This window comes from Rhea pennata, chromosome 17 (assembly GCF_028389875.1).
Source record: "Rhea pennata isolate bPtePen1 chromosome 17, bPtePen1.pri, whole genome shotgun sequence".
Lineage (NCBI taxonomy): Eukaryota > Metazoa > Chordata > Aves > Rheiformes > Rheidae > Rhea > Rhea pennata.
The window spans coordinates 9,281,679-9,300,970 of record NC_084679.1 but is presented as its reverse complement, the minus strand read 5'-3'; the positions used below and the strand labels follow the sequence as shown (position 1 = coordinate 9,300,970).

Sequence of the window (19,292 nt, the reverse complement as noted above, 5' to 3'; positions counted from 1 at the left end):
AGCGACCCACTGATTTCAGGAAAGTTTTGCTCATTCTTCCATTTTGCAGGGGAACAAGCCCACAGGGCGGTAAGGCAACTCGCCCCTAAGGGTTACGAACTCCCTCAAGCACGCTCCGCGTGGAAGTCTCCCTGCTCCAAGGCTTTGTCGCAAAGGCTCACGCAAGCTCGCCAGCCTCCCTTGGAAGGGTAAAGGGCTGAAGTGACTACTGGCAATCCGAACAAAAGCTTCGGTTAATCCAGTTGTTTTAAATCTCAAGCGTTTTCTTTTTCATCCTGCCTTCCTTTTTCATTTCTTTTTTCATCCTCCCAACTAATGTATGTTAACATTGACTTATATGTTAAACGTATGTCTTCTTTTGCTGCTCCATAAAGCTGACAGATGGGACAAATATCATAAAAAGTTAAGATTACTACTTGACTATAAAAGTCAAGACAACACAGCCTTTCCAACACACAATTCTTAAAAATAAAATTGCAGCACATGTACTCATGCAAGTACAGATTATTTCCTTTCTAAACAGCTGAAGTTTTTTGCCCTGCTGTTTTTTTCCCAGGCAGATTAGCTACTACTGTGGCACTGTACTTATTTCAGTCAAGCAAAGTTTTAATTGCTACAAAACGATTCTTAAAAACTTCCTCTTTGGGCACCAACTGATGTTACAGAAAAATTTCTCATGTCATGCACAAAGATATACAGACCATTAAAACTCAGGAAGAAAATGGAGCATGGTATTATCCTAAAGGGACTGCTAATTAAACCAGACGCTGGGGAGAAAAAGCAACCAGAGGTGGAGTCTGAACTTAGTCTTGCACAATTAATGCTTTTAATGCTAAAAGCACCTCTGACTTGAATTGCTGATCTAAATCATAAACTGAATGAAACAAAAATGGGCTAGTGTCCAAAACTCAGAATGAATCTGAAGAAATCACTTATTGATGCAGTTATTTGTGTATGTATAATTCAGTACTTGCTCTACACAGTAATTTACAGTGTCTGGACAGCTGTTGTATTTTCTGTTAGAGAACAAAGCTGTTTCCACCATTCTAAGAAAGTGCCAACATTGAAAAGATTTACTTTTGTGCATACACGTAGGGCAGAAGTAGTAATAAATGCCCTACACCAGTACTCGAAACAGAATTGTTTTTATACATGCAAATTTGACAATCAGCATTAAAACTACAACAAAAGCAAACTCACTTCTCACTCACCCTCACATTAAATTATCAAGCACATAAAAAAAAGTAGATGAATTTTAATAGCAGCCCTCTGCACAGCTGTTGCTTATTTGACTCAGTGGCTTGTAATTCAGCATGTCTCAGGCCTATCAGCTGTCTACAGGATTACTGTACACAACCTTAACTACACCTGCACAATTAAGTTTCTTCTTCTCATCCATGCAAATACAAAAGATAATTATTGTCTTGGGATGAGGCTTGTTTGCTTTATTTCCGTGAAGCCTTCCAACAGAACTGTGCAGAAGCTCCCAACTCCCTCATGCTTTATCCTCTCCCCTATGCCAAACAAAACCCTCTGATACCATCAAGCCCAAAATAAAACTTTAAAATCAGAACTTTAAATTGCAATGCAGTCAAGACAAGAAAGCACCATGTAACTTTTATACAAACAATACTAACTTGGCATTTATATTATCAACCACTGTTTATTAAATACAAACATGAAACATCTGAAATAAAGCATCAGTCATTCCAAAAAGAGGATCACATCTGCATTTGCTACTTACTGGAACAAAGTTAGAGAATTTTTTTTTTCCTTTTGTTATACCAATACAAATTTACTAGAGCACCAAGACAACGAATAGCTTTGATGATCCTTGACTTTGATGACCCCTCTCTGATGAAATCCTAAAGACACAGGACTGTGCTAGAATGAAACATGGGAAAATACTGAGCACTTGATGTTCCAAGGAAGAGGCTGCATTGCTGAGGGCCTGAGACACAAAGAGCTTTAGATGGTTCAGGATGAAACAAGCAGGTGGCAGTGGGGAAGGCAGCACTGCTTAGAACCCACGAACGACAGCTCTGGAGCCAAGCAGAGACAAGAGCATTACTGCTGGCCCCAGCCTCACAGCAGAAGCAAAGCAGCATCAAGGAAGTAGACCCTGAACTACAAACGATGCTGGCAAGTGACCTGTGATCATCATCAGTATTTTCACCCAGTCCTGTCCCAGCACAGGTCTTTCAGATGCTCCTGTGTTTCTCCCAACCTTAGCCTGATTCTGCAGGACCATCTCTTTTGTGAAGAGCAGGACAACAAATCCGGCTGTGATCACATCAGTGCAGACACACAGCTATGTTCAGACAAGATGAAGAATGTCTTTCAAGCATTTTCAGAGAAAAAATAAACATGTGAAACACTACTGCGAAGATATGCCTGCCTATCTGGTACAGTGCACCTCCACAGGATTAAACAGTGTCAAAAGTTAGCCAGCCACTGGCTAAAGAAATAGTAACAAAAACAACGGCTTTACCTAGCAGAAAAGACATCAGTTTGATACTTGACCCTCAACAGTAAACATCTAGAAACTCTGATGTCCTAGCATGAACTTAACAGCTGTACAAGAAACCTTAATGAAGGCCAGTATCACACCAATTCAGATTCACATTATTAAATGCAGTAATCAAGTCCGCAGAAGGGAAAAAATACATTGACATTAAAGAAAAAAATCCTTAAAGGTTTTACAGAGGAAGCTCTAAACGACAAGTCTGCCACTGCTTAATAGCACTGAGTGAAGCAGTTCACAAAAATTGTTTCTTTGCAGATGGCAAAGGATCTAAGTATCTCACTAGCTAAAGCAAAGCAGAACTACCACAAAGCCTTTGACTTTCTGGCAAATGCAAGATAACAATTCCCTCTCTTGGTGCTGGGGAGGATGAGCCAGCCCAGGTTAAGTCACAGAATACCACAGAACCAGTAAGGTTGCAAGGGACCTCTGGAGATCATCTAGTCCAACCTCCCAAAGATCTCCTGGTGCTGGTTCCACTGGGGCTTGAACCCAGGATCTTCAGCATGTAAAGCAGATATGATAACCACTACACTATCTCCCCTCTCTTAATAGAGGGGTTAGGAACTAGAGAAGCACAGAAGAAGCAAAGGGAACACCAAGTCATAAGCAAATACTCGCTGGGGAGTTAACCACGTTCAGTTTCTGAAAACAAATTAGTAAAAATCAACAACGCACATACTCACACGCAAAGAGAAGAGTAAGAAACCAGTCACATCAGGTGCATGTAGTCACAGTGGTCTAGAAGAGATTTTCCTTCCAAGCCAGACTGGTGAGGGGCAAATGAGATATTTATTACTTTCATTTCAGCAGAGCAGTTGTGCTGGAATGGTAAGCTCCTTAACACAGGAGGAGGACTAGCACAAGCTCCAGCAGATAGGGCTGCCTGTGTTCAGGAGGCCGAGGGCTCTTCGCTCTCAGGACTGAACAGTCTGGTTGCTCACCAGGGGCTGCTGCCTGCAAGCATCTTGCTGTCCATCTGTTTGGGGCAAGGCAGTTGAGTTTTTAGGATGCTGTGGGTCTTGCTAATCACCCGCCTCAGGGAGTTGATCAAAACATATTCAAGCGTAGAGGAAAACTGTGTTATCTTCCTTGTGGCTTCAGCATGGGCACGTTTGGGTAAACGGGTGAAAGATTTACAAATTTAACCCCCAACGATTTATATAAGCATTACATTCATCAGTTTGCACCTGGTGTCTGCTTAGGAAAAAAGACCAGAAGGACTTGGGATTTCTGTTCAGAAGTTTGTGCCAAATACTGAAGAGGAAACTTAAGGACTTTGCAGAGTGAAGTCCTACCACTGCCAGCTGCCGTTTCCCGATGGGAGGATGGGCAGGAGCACTCCTGAACTGGACTGAACTCTGTGCCGAGACCACATGGTTAAAATGCAAAAACCACCCTGATTGGATCCATTTAAAAGCCACTAATGGATCCCCAGCTTTGAGGATGCTTGCATAGGTGCTGTTGGGATACTCAAATTTGAATGAGGTGGAATAAGGCTAAAAGCACCTTTCAAAGGCAGTCTACAAATATAAGTCTTTATATTCTAGATTTTTAAAAAAGATACCAGAAATAGAATGTGAGTAATATTTACTTGATATCAGCACTTTCACTCTTTCTACATACAACAGCAATAAAAACAAACAAAAAACCCAAACCCCAAATGCTCCCCACAGATGTTAGTTACTTAATCTAAAACCTAGCCTATGCACTGGGAATAATAATTTTGACCATTAAGTGACCAGCAAAGTAGTCTCATTCTCTTAAAGCAGGCTTCTGCCACAGAAAAATTAACAGCAGAAAGCTATTTTGTTGCTGATGACTCCATTAACATTAAAAATTCAAATTCTGTCTAGTCTGCAATCCTCACTGGCAATAGCTGCTCCAGAATTTTTAAGGAAAAAGCAAGTCCCATGGATGCTAGTACAAGTGTGAGCTGTAATGAGGCACTATGGAAAAAAAAACACAACTGCAAGAGACTGCAAACTGAACAGAAAACTTATATATATATATATATATATATGTATATATATATATATAAATATATATATATATATTAAGAAGCTGTTGCAAGTTCTTTTTTGTATTAACTTCCACTTAATGATTAAATAATATTCAAATACTGAGGATGTTTTGTGAATACAACATATTCAGTACTTCCTGAAGTACTTTCTTTTAAAAATGACAGTACACAAAACTCCTAGCAAAACCGTAAAACTAGATTTTTTTAAGACTACAAGCAGAAAACTCCATTATTTAACAGAAACAACCTACCAGATGAATCAACAAGTGCATAAAACCAATTAAAAAAATCTGTAAATATCTTCCAAAGTGAAGTTGAGAAATATTAGATCAATATTATACAACAAAATGCCTCTCCCTCACCCCAATTTATGTCCTCTGACTTGAACCAGAGCACATCCCAATGAACATGTTTCTGAGGAGGCACATTTTCCCCCTCAATTTATAATGAGTTAACTAACTCAAGATGATGCTGGTGATGGCAGAAGAGAAAGAGCCTAGAAGATATTTCTTCTTTCTCTGATTAATCAGAAGGACAGAGGTGAGTTCCATCCCCCTCGGAAGAAGGACATGCAGCTGCAAACCACCCAGCACAGATCCCCTGTGGACATGGCTGCATCTCCTCCCTGTCATGGATGGGGCAGAAAATTGCTACTGGGAATCTGGAGGAGAAGGCACTGCTCAGTCCTCTGAGACGGGACGCAACCGCAACCAGCAATCGACAGTAAGTACGCTCTATTTTAAACTCTACTAACAAATGAGAGTAGAAGTAGCTGAGAAGAAAATATTTTTAATTAAAAGAAAGAATCATTTAAAATTTCTACAAGCACGCCGAAACCAGAATTCAGTTCGTTTGTAGCACCATATGATGAGGACGCCCTAGCTCAAAGGCAGTTTTCAGTAACTGTATTGTCATGTGTGGGTACAGCGTTAGTTTGCTAGCAAACCTGTAGTCTTACTCACTGCTAGAATCCTTTACCTTCAGAGACTTCTTTAAAAGTGATCAAGCTCATGCCTAAAAACAAATAAAAATGTTCTGGCCTCTTCCTGCACTCCTGTGTACATCAGAAAGGGCCCTTTCATTTAGTGCAATCCACTCCTACCTATTAGGGAACTGTTTGTAGGTCTGGAACAAGAGGAACATTGGCAAAGCCATGATCACAGACACATACTGTCAGACACAGGAAGGCATGGATGATTTGGACAGCACTGTAAAACCAGCAGTATTTAGGGAGGCTTGGCAGATAGAACTAAATTTGGTTCCATTTCTTCCTTTAAACTTCACATATCTTCTCTCATGGGAAGGATTCCTCCCTCAAATTCAGGTCAACCTTTCTTCAGCTCCATCTCTCCTCTTGAGCCACCCAGATTTCAGAAGTTCTTTTCTTGTATGTCTTACATGAAGATAAGATATAGCATATTACTGACAAGGACCAAGGTAAAGACAGTGGCAGTGAAGGTGGTGATGACCATTCTTACAATACCTAATTTTCTAGAGAAAATTACAGTTTCTGGCCAAAGACTGGACATTAAACAGTCTTGAAATAAATACACAAAGATATAGACTTAAGTGAATATCAACTGGAGCTTGTTAACTTATATTATCAATATGCAGTATGCAGAAGACTGCATATTAACACAACACACACAAAAAAAAAGCCCCCACATCTTGCTCTTATTCAAGCAAGCAACCTCATATCACAATTCCTAAAATGAAGCATCCTCTGACTTTATGGCTTTTTATGTCTTTATGGATCTGTTACCTTTCTTTTGAGGCATACGGACAAAGTGGTGTAAAAAAGGTTCTAACAGTGTTATGATTATACCTACTCTATGTAGTAATAAATTGATGGCACTTTGGCACATTTCATAAGTAATGACTTCCTTTAAGAAGAAAAAGAAATAATCAAGTAGTAATTACCCTCCATCTAGTACAAAGAACTGTTTGTTGTCATTAGTTTCTTGCAGATCAATAGCGTATCTGAAACGCAGGTTTATTGAAATATTTTAATACCTCTTTGAAATGTCAAAAAGTAACTACTTATGAAGAGGCCCTCACACAATCATCTTATGTTCTCACAAGCTAAAGCTTGCTGCCACAGTCAGGCTAATTACTTGTCAAAACCTCTTGATCACATTAAATATGGAAAAAAAATTGAAACAAAAGAAATATAAAACAAAAACTGTTAATTGGTCCTATCCAAACTGCAAGGAACAATAAATCAAAGGGATACTTAAGAAAAAAAACCTTTAAAAATGCAAACAGACAGGTTCTAAGCAGCCTTTTAAATATTCATCATGCATACAGTTTGAAAAAAGCCAGAACACTAAAAATGTAAAGTTATTGTTGCTTGACTGTTTTTAACCAGAGTTGCAAACTTCTTTTGGATATTAGAGTGGCAACTCAAATCTGGTTGATTGATCAGTATTTTGGGCATCCATTCGGTACTGGTACTCAAAACCCTCAATCCCATAAAACCTAGTTGTGGTCCCACTGGTAGTAAGCTTATAAAAGCAAAGACATCACAATGGACTTCAAGGGGCTCTAGCAGATATGTCTTCTTCACCATGCATGTGTGCGCACGCACCACAATTTTCAGGTATTTGACTCCATTTAACTTTTAAATGGACTTCCAGAAATGTGAAGGAAGACAGAACTATGAAAATGTTGGATGAGGTAGAGCTCCAAGAAAAGGCAAGAAAAAGGCCCACCCAAATGCCACCAACAGCTAGTGCTGATGAGAAGCCACCTTTGGTCACAGCTTGTAAAGATCACCTAAAAACTCTAAGGCAAGTGGTTTCCAAACTCTCTCTACAGCTCTGGAAATGTATTCTAAACTACAAGTAAAATAATGAGAATTAAATCCATATCAAAACATGATTCATGAGGATATGACTTCATGCAGACCTATGCCAAAAGTTAGTAAGCTGCACAGCCAACAATTAAAGTGTATGAATTTTTCAGGTTTATACTCAGAAGATGACTTTCAGCTGAGTAATAAGACTGCTCTCAAGTTTGATTTTTCCCCCCAAAACAAGAGTTGATAGCTGTACTAATGCCAGAAAATACAGCATAAAGCAGAACACCTCCCTGGTAAGACAAGCAAAGCTGAAGTAATTTGTGCCTTGCCTCTTCGGCTATGTTAAGTGCTGCTCAGATGCTCTTGAACTCCTCTTTACACAGACTGACAGGACAAAATAATAACCTGATCTTACAAAACACTGAAGTATTTCAATGAGGTTCAGAGTAACCTCACCACACAGCTTATGGGGTACAATGAGTACAGGCCCAGGAGCTCAGTGTCAAGCACTTCACAAGACAGCTTTATATAAAAAGTGCCCCTTCAGCACCACCACAGGTATCAGCTCATCCACAAACAACCAGCTATTCAAAATTTTTGTTCAGCAGATACAAACATAACCAGGCCTGTCAGAAGGCTCACAAATTACAAGTTCCTTTCTTCACCTTGCTAGCATGGGATGGGACTGGGAGAACACAGAGATCACAAGTCACTTTTTTTTTTTTTTTTTTTTTTTTTTAGGAAAAAAAAGGGAAAACGAAAGCACAGCTTTCTTTCCAAATTCAACAAAAATAAACTGCCGAGAAGCACAGCAACAGTTCATGACCACAGCATATACCCCCTGCTAGATTTTATGGGTATTCTCTGTAATTGTTTATTGACTAACAAAATGATAGGCTTCACCTTGTTCATAGCAAGCTAAGGAGCTCCACTCCTCCGTAGAAGAAACCTCCTCCTCAAGAAGGTCTACCTTTGCGTTCCTGTGTTTAGGACATTTTGGTTTTACCTCCAATTATTTTTGAGAAATGCTGATGATTCCTCTAGCCAAGATCACAAGTATATTGCAATCTCAAACCAGTTTAACTGCTTATTTTGTCATCTTCACAAGGCCTTTCCTGCTCCACCTGTCAATATCCTGCTCTTGAGATTTTAGCATGCTTGTCTCTTTACAGAGACTATGCTGACCACAACCACTGCTATGTTTTTTTTTTTCTGCCAAGTGATTCTCAAACTTACCAGACCACTGAGAGTTCAAACATGTGTGTTCAACTAAGAAAAATATAGCTCTAAATAACATAGCAAGAAACAAATGGACTTTACCTTCCTTTGTGAGGTCTTGCTCTCTCTGGTATGCCTGCAGATGTCCTCCGGTTCACAGTGGAGTAATCTGGATCCAGTTCATATCCTTCATCATCTACTCCAAGGCTGCGGTTATCATCTTCCAACCCATAGGGTTCTGGCTGGAAGCGTTCTGGCTGGGAGCGGTTCAAGTCAACATTGCTGCCTACTGGCACCTGGGGCTGGGCAACGGGACCATAATTATCCCTTCTGCTTGGCAAGGTGAAGCTACCATCCTCTGGCCGGTAACTGTTCCCTGGCACGTAGGCATAGCGAGGACGGTAGCTGACACCACGGGACAAGCTGCCATAGTTATCGGACAGATCTCCGTAACCATCATGACTGATATAAGGGCGATACTGCCCTTCGTGGCTGTCAGGGTAAGAATCGTTGTAGTTGTTGTAAGATCTGGTTAATGTGGACGATGCTTGTGGTGTGATGTACCGCTCCCCATTCTTCATGTACCTTCTGTCTATCGAATCTGTGTAGCTGCCCATAGGAGATGAGCCATCCATTGACGGTAGGCCATCAGGCCCAAGTGGGACCTGACGCACTGTTCTAGTGGTGACAGTTTTGACCATTTTGGTTACCTGTGGAAAAGTATCGAATAAGGATGTTAATTTTTGTCTTGCTGCATGATGTGACAAGAGACAAAGGGAGCTATAATGCTAACGTGGACAGGAAGGCACCACAAAGCCTACTACAACAGGCCTGTTGAACGGAAGCACTGATTTACTCACCTTATGAGCTCACATACATCAGGAAAGTATTGCTGTGAAGAATTGAAAGGACATGTCATTGGTCCAGTTAATAGGAGTTATGTACATTTTAGGGCTCTTACTACCAAATCAAAAGCATTGCAGCTATGTGAAGTGTGTGGCAACAGTTCAAAGTTACCCTACCAGCTCAAGTTTTCCCCAAATGCTTTCAAGAGTCAACTTTTTGTACAGCAGACTTATGCTGGGTAGCCATAGACTCTCCTCTCACAGTAGCATAAAATACTACATCATGTTTGCTAATTTGACAGAAGTACAGTTATATGATGCTGACTGATATGGATCAGGTTTGTACTACTGCATAGCTGATGGAGCGCAAATTTAACAGTAACGTTTAGGAAACCATGGCCCCAAACAGAAAGGTTTCAGGCTCTTAGTTTTCAGTCAGTATAAATCTTCACCTAAATCTTTGCTCATATCCAGCCATCATCAAATGAACCCAGAAAGTAGTTGGCTTCAGTTCTTTTGGTAATAAGAGTCTTTTAACTAACAAATCTGTAACACCAAGTCCAAACTCTGCACAGTACTTGCAACTGCAGCTACCCTAAACACATTGGCCTAGACAAGCGTCTTTAAAACATACAGAAAGTTCTGTGCACAAATATACTATCTTCTTTCCCATAACCACGTTATTTCAGCACAGGTAGAATCAGACTGAGCAGTTCATATAATGAGAAAAAACTGAAAACAGAAGGAAGTGTATTCACGTTTTCTTGCTAAAGGGCTAAGAATAAAAACTCTTAAAGAATTTTCAAGAGCATTTTGCTTTCATGGAAAAGATCTGGTAATCTGCATAAGATAACACTGGATAAAAATCACCATTATTTACACACCATCATAGAACCATCTGTTTAGTATGACAGCTGGGGCCATCAAATTCTGTACTGCCTTCCAGAGTGACCTGCAAAAGTTGCTCCAGTGAGAATAAGAAATCCAGCAGAAGCTTAGCCTGTGACAGGCTATCCTAACCCATAATACAGTTACTTTAGCACCTGTAAAGTTACCCTAGCCCCCAAAATGCTAACTTTCAGCTGCATGTAAAAACCCTACAAAGACAGGGGAGAAGATCAATACACAAGACAGGATTACACATGGGGATAGGAAGAACACCAAACCAAGTTGTTAGAGATACTGAGTTTCTAAAGTTAATATTAGAGATATAAGTAAGTATAAGCAAATGACACTTCTTGTAAACTGCTAAATGCAAAGTGTATATCAAGATAAATGGTAACTGTTGCATATATTCCTGGCACGCTCAGGTCCAAATAGATACTTTGACCTACAGTCTCCAATCTAAATATATAGACTAGTACCATATAAAACAAACTGCTGCTAAAACGAAATAATCGGAGCACATCTCTCGAAGCTACTCTAGATATATCCTCCAGCCATTTTGACACAGAAACCACAAATAGAAAAATTTCACCCAAACAGCCTTTCTTTTTTCTAGAGACATCTGTGAGCAAATGATACTTCAGCCTAATGAAGTAATGAAATCCTGTAACACGGAAAACAGCACAAATAGCTCTCCACTAACAGCATAACTAAGCAGGATCATGATGCTGAACAAAGCATAGCCAGGTATCAACACGCCCTTAATATGTAATTTGCACCACAGCTGAAAGAATTTTCCTCAACATGCCAAAAGGTTTAGTTGGTAAAGCAATCCTCCAGGGAAGATGCTAGTTTCCATCCCTTGAAACCTTTCTTTTTCCATTTTCTCAAAGCAAGGAACCCAAAACTAAGTTTATTTCATGATGTAGAATCCAACAGTGGTTTTTGCTTACTACACCCCCCCCCACACACACACAACTTTGGCTTTCCATTCAATACCAGCATGACTGCTGTCACAGCATTTATAAAATCAGAGGGCACTGAGAAGAAAAAGACCCCAGGTTTAAAGAGTACAGTAAACAACTTTGGGTAGCTCTCCATAATATGGACGGATACAAGCCAAATAGCTCAATGTTCTCCCACTGAAGTGTGAAACAAAAGTTTTATTCAGAATCATATATTCATAACTATCCTCTAACAGTAGAAAAAGTAACATTTTCCAGGCCTGAAACATGTGAGCGACTACACAAAGCAATGACAAAACTGGATATAAACTGCTTGGTCTTCACATTCTTGAATTTTGGAACCAGTCTCAGGAATAACAGGAAATACAGCATTTCAAGATTTGACAAATCAAAAACTGATGCTTTTGCACAGTAAGGGACAGAAAGGCAACTTTTTAGATGCCAAGAAGAGTGCTTATGTAACCTCACACAGCTCATTTCCAGCATTAAACAACAGAAACTAGCATCTTAAATCTAATCCCAAATTTCTCTTCAAGACATATGCTGTCTTGCATGTAAAATATGTCATGTTTAATTTTTCATAAAATTGTCAAGATCAGACAAGTTAGCTAATACATACCTCGCACAGCTGGCAGCAACAGCACAAGAGCAGCAACAAGCTCTGACCTGCAGGAGCCTTTGCAGGGAAGATAGCAGGGATGGGTGGAGGCTCGTAGTGCTGCTATTGCTGGCTCTGGACAGCTATCCATTTCTAATGGTTTTAACTCCCTCCCCCCCCCCCCTTTTTTTTCCTTGAGAATCACTGTTATTGTCAAAAAGGATAGGGTAAGCGATAACGCAGACATGCTACGGCAAGGACAACTGTCTGCAAAACTACTGTACATGTACAAGCAAAAAAGCAGAACATCAGAACACTCCAGAAATCAGTTTCTGGACAATGTTATTTATTACTCATCAATTGAATTTAAGGACACTTGTTTTTTAAACGTGTTTTGGTACTCCATAGAGTATTTACAGAGAGATTTTTATTACTAACAGAGTGCAGGACATTAATTTGCAATTTTTCCCCCAACATACCATACTTCCCTGTCTTTGAGACTCACATGTCTCTTTGACTAACAGAGCCATTAAAAATTGTACATTACAGGCTCAGCGTCAGCCTGTACGTACACGAACAGCTTCACAAGGTCAGCACAGCTTCACCGCCACCATTTGCTGCGTGCTGCCCCTGTCGAGGCACAGAAAGGATCAGCACAATCCAAAAGCCTTTTCCAATGCCTAAGGGGAACATTTCACTCAAGCATTAAAGTACACATTTCTCATACCATAAAAGAGTTCAATAATGTTAAAGATGTTACGGGGCGGGGAAGGGGAGGGGGCATCGAGTCGGGCTCAAGGGAGTATTTGTACCTATGCCTCATTTGCGGCGGGTGGGCACCAAAGTAGAAGACGCCGCATGTGATAAATAGCTTTTGTTGCCCATAGGACAGTAAGAGGAAGCTTTTTGGAAACAATTAGCCAGCATACAGAGAATTTATTAGGTTTCTAAGAAAGAAAACAAAAACCCCCTTCATTTCAGAAAAATCCGCTCAAGGGAATGTTTCATTTATATTTCTTAAAAGAACTCAGGCAACCTTGAGCAGTTGACAGCACAGTAATCTTCTCTTCTAACATTTGTGGTTTCCTTAATGCTGATGCATTAGCCAGAGAGAATGAAGCTATCCCAAACGGGAGCCACAGCAGATGCTCTCATCTGAGACACCCCTGTCCTCCAGCTGCACCCAGTCTGGAGAAAGGCCTATTAGCACAAACACCACACTACAGATATGCTCTAACAATTTAGGAATACAAGTTATTCTGAAAAACTGCATATAACTTCCTTTATTTAACCTCTAAAAGAAAATCCATCTAAAGAATTTTTTAGGCTGATTACAAATCAAAGGGCTCTCAACTGTTTTAATGGAACAACCCCATGATTTACCAGACAAAAGCTTCAGATTACTTCTCTATGAAGAGGCTGAGTATTCCTGAAACATATTTGCAATTCTTTGTTATCTGTAAGCTGGACATGGGTTTCAATCACAGTTAAAAAAGTTTCAACACCACACCACCAACAACTTTTTTAGGCCCTCTAGAGCCAAAATCCCCAAAGAAGCATCTGCTTTCGAAAGGGATGGCAATTAGGTGCTTTTTACAAGTCTACTTTTTTCTTTCCCCTCCTTTTCCCTTTTTTTCTTCTTTAAACCAAGAATATAGCTACATCTCAGGCTTACTGACCTTACCGCTGCTCCTCTCCACCACCAAAGGTTGTAATTATTTTCTTTGTTAAATAATTTCCATACACCCCCTATAATAATATATTCACTTGTTCTGTTTCTGGAAGTAGATTTACTGATGTAACTCAAACGAAACAGTCACACATTTGAAGCAATTTCTGCATTTTTCGGTCCCTCCTCCTTTCATTTGTCTTCAAAGGATGGGGAAAAAAATGAAAATATGCAAAGTCTGGACTCACTGGACACACATACAGATGGTACAAATGAATTCCTCAAACTGCATAGGGGAGGAAAGACAGTATTGAGATTTCAGTTAAAGTGGGCTGTCTTGGTGAAATGAAGTCATCTTAACCAGTACTTATAACTCTTGCTTTCCATGTTGTTACTAAGGTTTTTGTTCAGTTGGTCTTGCTTTGCATTTTTTAAATAGATTAAGTGCTTTATAAAAGCTGATGAGGCTAGAAATTTCGTTCAAATCATGTCATAAAACAGAAACAGATGAGAAGCAACATGCAAAGATAAAAGCATTTTGACATTTCTGAGAGCTTATTGTTGAACCACGGACTGTAAAAATTAATCAGCCCAAACAGGCTGAAGTGATTACCTTTCTATTAAATGCTGTGTAAGAACTCGCCCCATAGGTTTTCAAAACAGCAGCTCAGATTTCTCCTCTTTGATTTTAAGCTTCATGTTTCACATTTTTAAAGGACTCTCAACCTCAGCTGAAATCCATTCCTACTCTGTTACTTAATTGCCTTTGAATCTTCTGCAGAGGTTTGAAGAACATTGAGGCCAACCAGCCCCACCACAACCAAAATTTGGGGCACAGACCCTTTCCCAGCCCTGCTGCTGGGAAGTGAGAGCACCAGGTAATTGCTGTCATGGGAGATGACACTGCGCTGAGTGTTGGAAGACAAAAGCCAGCTGGGTAAACTGGAAATGAAATAGCTTGACATATAGGTAAATTTTACTGTTTGTTATCCTAAAACACTTTTTTTCAAGAATAAAAGTGATCTAAATATCTGAAAGTTTTTTACGTTTCAAAAACGATAAAAGGTGCCCAAGGAAAGAAAAAAGGGAACACACACACACACACAGATCTAGTTCATTCTATTGATTTCTGTTCAGCCACCTATAACCAGGATCCCTTTAATCCGCCGCAGTGGTCTCAGCCTACTGACTAAAAGTGCTAGTTTTCTCTCCAGGGTGTCCTTGACTGTTTTAGCATGCTAGCTTTTTGGCTTCCGGAGAGACTGTATAGTTGAGATGAAGTATTTGACTTGATGCATCTTCTGTGCAGTGAGTGTTATATAGGGATTTAGCTAGCACAGTACTTAAAGAGAATAACAGCTCAGGGAAGAATTACTCACAGATATCTCATTTTAAAAAGGCAGGTTTTCACAATTTAAAGTTTGTCAAACATCTGATTTCACTACGCCTTCTTCCCGCCTCACTGCTACAGGCATCCTCAAAGAGGTGGGAGGAGAGCAGAGCAGACGTGCTGATGCTTCTGGATTAAAGCTGTTTATTTAATACTCCGCTGAAGAGAATGACCTCTATAAATCACGGTCTTGAAACAACGGGCGCACAAAAACCAAACCAAAAGCACAACACAGGAGCATTCGCATTTACAGCCTTTGCTGTGCTTCAGTTCCAGAGTAGGAATTTCAAACGCATCACTCTCCAGTGATCTAGAGAATCATAAGATTTAGTAAAAGTAACAAACAAGTTTATTTTGCAGAAATTAAAAATACATTCTAGTCCAAGCTGACTAATCCCCACAGTTTACCCAGCAAAGAAACTATACCTTTGGAAAACTCCTCTGGTTTCTGTGGCTCTGCAGAAACCACAACCAGTGCTGTTTACTTTGTCAGAGGAAGCATCTTGTGCTGCCACTTCCCCTGTGAAACACATATGGTTGGAAATGGTGACTAGTACCATCCAGGAGAGCTTTCTGGCTACAGAGGAAACCAAGCTGGCTCGAAATATTTCCCCAAAGCAGTGTAGAACAAACACAGCAACTTATAGCCGGAAAATCTTTATTAGTGTCATCCTAACTACCTTGAGTTAACTGACTGCTCAAGGCTTAAAAAAAGCTGAACATAAATCCAGCCCTAACGGTTCTGTCAGGGAGAAGACACCAAAACAAGGTCGGAAAGAAAGCAAGACACATCAAGAATTAAGCTGCAATTTGATAACAGGCTTAGGAAAACCAGGATATGATGCTAAGACTGAGAAACGGTTTAAGAGCTATAAAAGGCAGGAGTGAAAATCCAGTCTCAAGTGGTCTTTAATTTGAAGAACAACAGGAAGGTTAAATTGTTAAATCGTGTAAGGTTGGGATGCTGGAAGGACCACACTGACTCTGAGGGTGCACCTAAATATACACTGACTTTCTACACACATATGAATATATTTAACAGACAGCATCACTATTGCAATATTAATTACCCTTATTAAGTAACACATTAGCTATTACTCAGAATAGATGCGAGGATTCCTGCCACAGCAAAGGCTGCATTGCAAGGATGAAGAGGAATGCACACTAAAAACAAGGCCAGATTCATATTCATATTCTTTATCTGGGAGGGAACAAGCAGAAGAGCAGTTCCTGGGTTCAAGGGAGATCCTGCTGGCCAGAGCCTCGCCAATGAGCAGATTAAACTTTGCCCCCCGCAGGGCATTCCCCCTCTCCCCGGGCAGAAGCATCCTCCCCCTGAGCTGCCTTGGCTGGTCAGCAAACCCATAGCCCAGGGGATGGGCCAGACCCTGACACCACCAGGAGATGGCTGCTGCAGCTTGGGCCCTAGTTACTGCTAAGCAATATGCTCGTGCCTCTCCGTACCATCTGGAGATACATCTCAAAAGGCAGAGTTATAACAGAACCGGATGGTCCTACCAGGCAGACCCTAAGCAGGATAGATGACACCTCTGTTGTGTTTTACTGATGTGCGCGGTAGCAACTGGTCCAGGATAACCACATCTCCAGCTAGGAAGAAATCCTGTACCTCACCACTCAGAATTAGTAGGGGATCTACTTACTACAGGGTTACAGGCACAGTGGAGGCCCAGGGACCCTGAAATCACCTAAGTACCCCACTGCTGTGGTAGAACAGGATTTTGACCAAGTCCCCCCACCTCAATGGCAGCCCTAAGTCAGCAGGTGGAAGAAAGCTCCGGCAGTACACTGCACACCCAGGACATCTGGATTTGCACCTTATACTCTGCAGAAACTGCTTCACTGTCCTCCTCTGAAAAGAAAAGTCAGAATTTTGCCTCCTTCACTAAGAAATTTAATCTTCTTTGTGAGGCAGTTGCTTAGAATAGCATGACCTACAGAAACACCATGATGCCACCCCTGCTAGAAGTGATAGCAAGTCAAAGTCAATCACCTCCAAGATGCTCAGCTGACACTATGAAATTCAAGTGACAACAGTTTTCATTTTCACATTCACTATCAAAACAAGACAAAAGATGAAGACTAATGTGATTAAGAAAACCCTCAAAACAAAAGCCTGACCTCAGGTTCATATTTAAGAGCTGTTGATCTCTGCCATATTACCACAGCAAGGAAAAGCAGAAACAAAACCGTTTAAGAGACAGCAGCAACCTCACTGAAGTCACAGCATCTCTTCTGAGTTAGGACTAAGCAAGCCCCATCTGTGTTTTGACATTTCAGTATCACCTTCCAGCAACAACTGGATATTTTTTTAAAAGCTGGTCTGTTAAGCAATGAACTGTTAAGAAACATCTCTAAATAGTATGTAAGCTGAAGTCAGTGCAGTTACTCTGGATTTATGTTGTTTCAAATAAGACACCTATGTACCATTCTTAAAACACTTCAGTGCTTGTAATGAACTTAATGGAAACCAATAAAGCATTGCTCTGGAGCATCAGCTCTAAAAGACATTGTTTTCTAATTTTCTTTTCCTAATTGTAGGTATAATGTTTGCTTTTGAGCTGCCACTGTCCTCTCCTGTAAGAAGATGGAAAAATAGTAGCTACACCACACAGGAGAAAATTGCACCTTTTATGCTAGGACAAACATGCAGCTTATCAGTGGCATGACTATTTTAGACAAAATATTTCATTCCATGTCATCCCTTTATCTAGGGACCACTGCATGGCCTTTACTCTATTTTTACGGTCATAGCTATCATTTTATTCCCCTGCATAGCTGTACTTACAGCCTCCTAAAACTATGTACTACTATTAGAGCATATAAAAAGGTGTCCATCACCACTGTAATTTTATCACTTCCTTCCTGTAAACAACAGTTGCTGCTGCTGCTAGAAAGAAAATAGCATTTGTTTCAGATAAGTCACAGATGAAATAGATTATTTGAAGAGCTAAGTAAAAGTGGATTTTTTTTTTTTTTTGAAGACCTTCATTTCGTTCCAACAAGAAGGAAAATAGGCCAGATAAATTTATCTTTTAATTAATCCAAACAAATATTAAACCAGATACTCATTTTATGGCAATCTTTGCAGGCCTGCTGATCTCAAGAAGCCAATGTTCACTGACTCCAGCTTGAGGATTTGATGTCCTGAGCAGGTATCAGAGGACTGCAATTCTGGAATGCTAGTAAAAACAAACACTCACTTATGCAGTGACCTCTGTTCAACTCTTCCTAACAGAGAAAGCAGCTAAATAGTTTTTTTTTTTTTTTTTTTAAATCAATCCTGTTTAAGTTTCAAAAAGGGAATTGCCCTTCATTTTTCACATTACCTAATGAAGGTGTCAGCTCAACTCCCAAGACCCAAATGTCACGGCATATTTTTATTCTAATGGTACCCGAAAGCATGTTAGGCAACTATCAACACACAGCATCTACTCAGCAGAGACTGCAAAAATCATCTTACACAGGTCTAGGGAAGAGAACAAAAAAGATGTCAGCAGGAGAGGAAAAACAGATGCAACATCCACAGTGCAGAGGAATCCGAGGTACTGGTAACTTGAAAAAAATACCCATCTTTCCCTGTGCATCAGGAGTAAATTTCCACTCAGAAGACCGATGCAGAAGTTAAATGCTATGATGTTACTTATATAGGACATTTCATGTTCTGAAGGACAAAAGCATAATCCCATATTGTTATTAAAGAACAAAACTCATCTGAAGGCATAATTCCAAGCACATTCTCCTCAGCTGCAAGCCCTTTACTCCAGGCCCTACCATCTCATTCTATCACTGTATTTGTTTGCAGAGCAATGCTTATAACTGCATCAGTAAAATAAAACAAACCTTACAGGATGATACAGGCTGAAAAGAAATTTTTACAGGTTTTGTTTCTTTAAGTGGGATAATTTCTCCTGTCCAATTCACAGCACTGCTCCATAAACAGCTGCATCAGCACAGTTGACAGCTAGCAAACTGGACACAGAGGCAAAAAACAAAAAAGCCCTCAATTCAGCTTTGCTGGCAAAGACGACGCACACAAAAAATCATCGAGGCTCACAACGCGTGACATTCACTGCTCTCTGCTACGTTTCTTCTGTGACTAGCTGACATTTTGCCATTTTCCTCACTGGCTATGTTTAAGGCCCATCCCATCACCTCTCACCTTGGTTTCAGTTCTCCTTGTGGTTCCATCTTCAGAAGTGACAATAGACACGTGCGAAGTGGGAGTGCCTGGGTCCTCCTCCACAGTAACCGTCTCTTCCACCATTTCTTGAGGTTCTTGCATCATTGCTATCGATGTCTGGTTGCTGGGGCTTTGTTCCTAAAGGAGCAGAAAAAAAGGCATTCGTTACCTCTG

General features: G+C 40.3%; 1 protein-coding gene across 10 annotated transcripts in view; it reads right to left on the bottom strand.

Moving 5' to 3' along the window:
• ARVCF (ARVCF delta catenin family member) overlaps positions 1-19,292 on the bottom strand; it is a 292,145-nt gene that overhangs the window by 80,641 nt on the left and 192,212 nt on the right. For all 10 annotated transcript variants that reach the window (XM_062590417.1, XM_062590416.1, XM_062590418.1 and 7 more), the window contains 2 exons: positions 19,098-19,256; positions 8,668-9,275 (listed from right to left, as the gene is read on the bottom strand). In XM_062590417.1, coding sequence (XP_062446401.1) covers positions 8,668-9,275; positions 19,098-19,256 — 767 coding nt within the window. The remainder of the gene's footprint in view (positions 1-8,667; positions 9,276-19,097; positions 19,257-19,292) is intronic.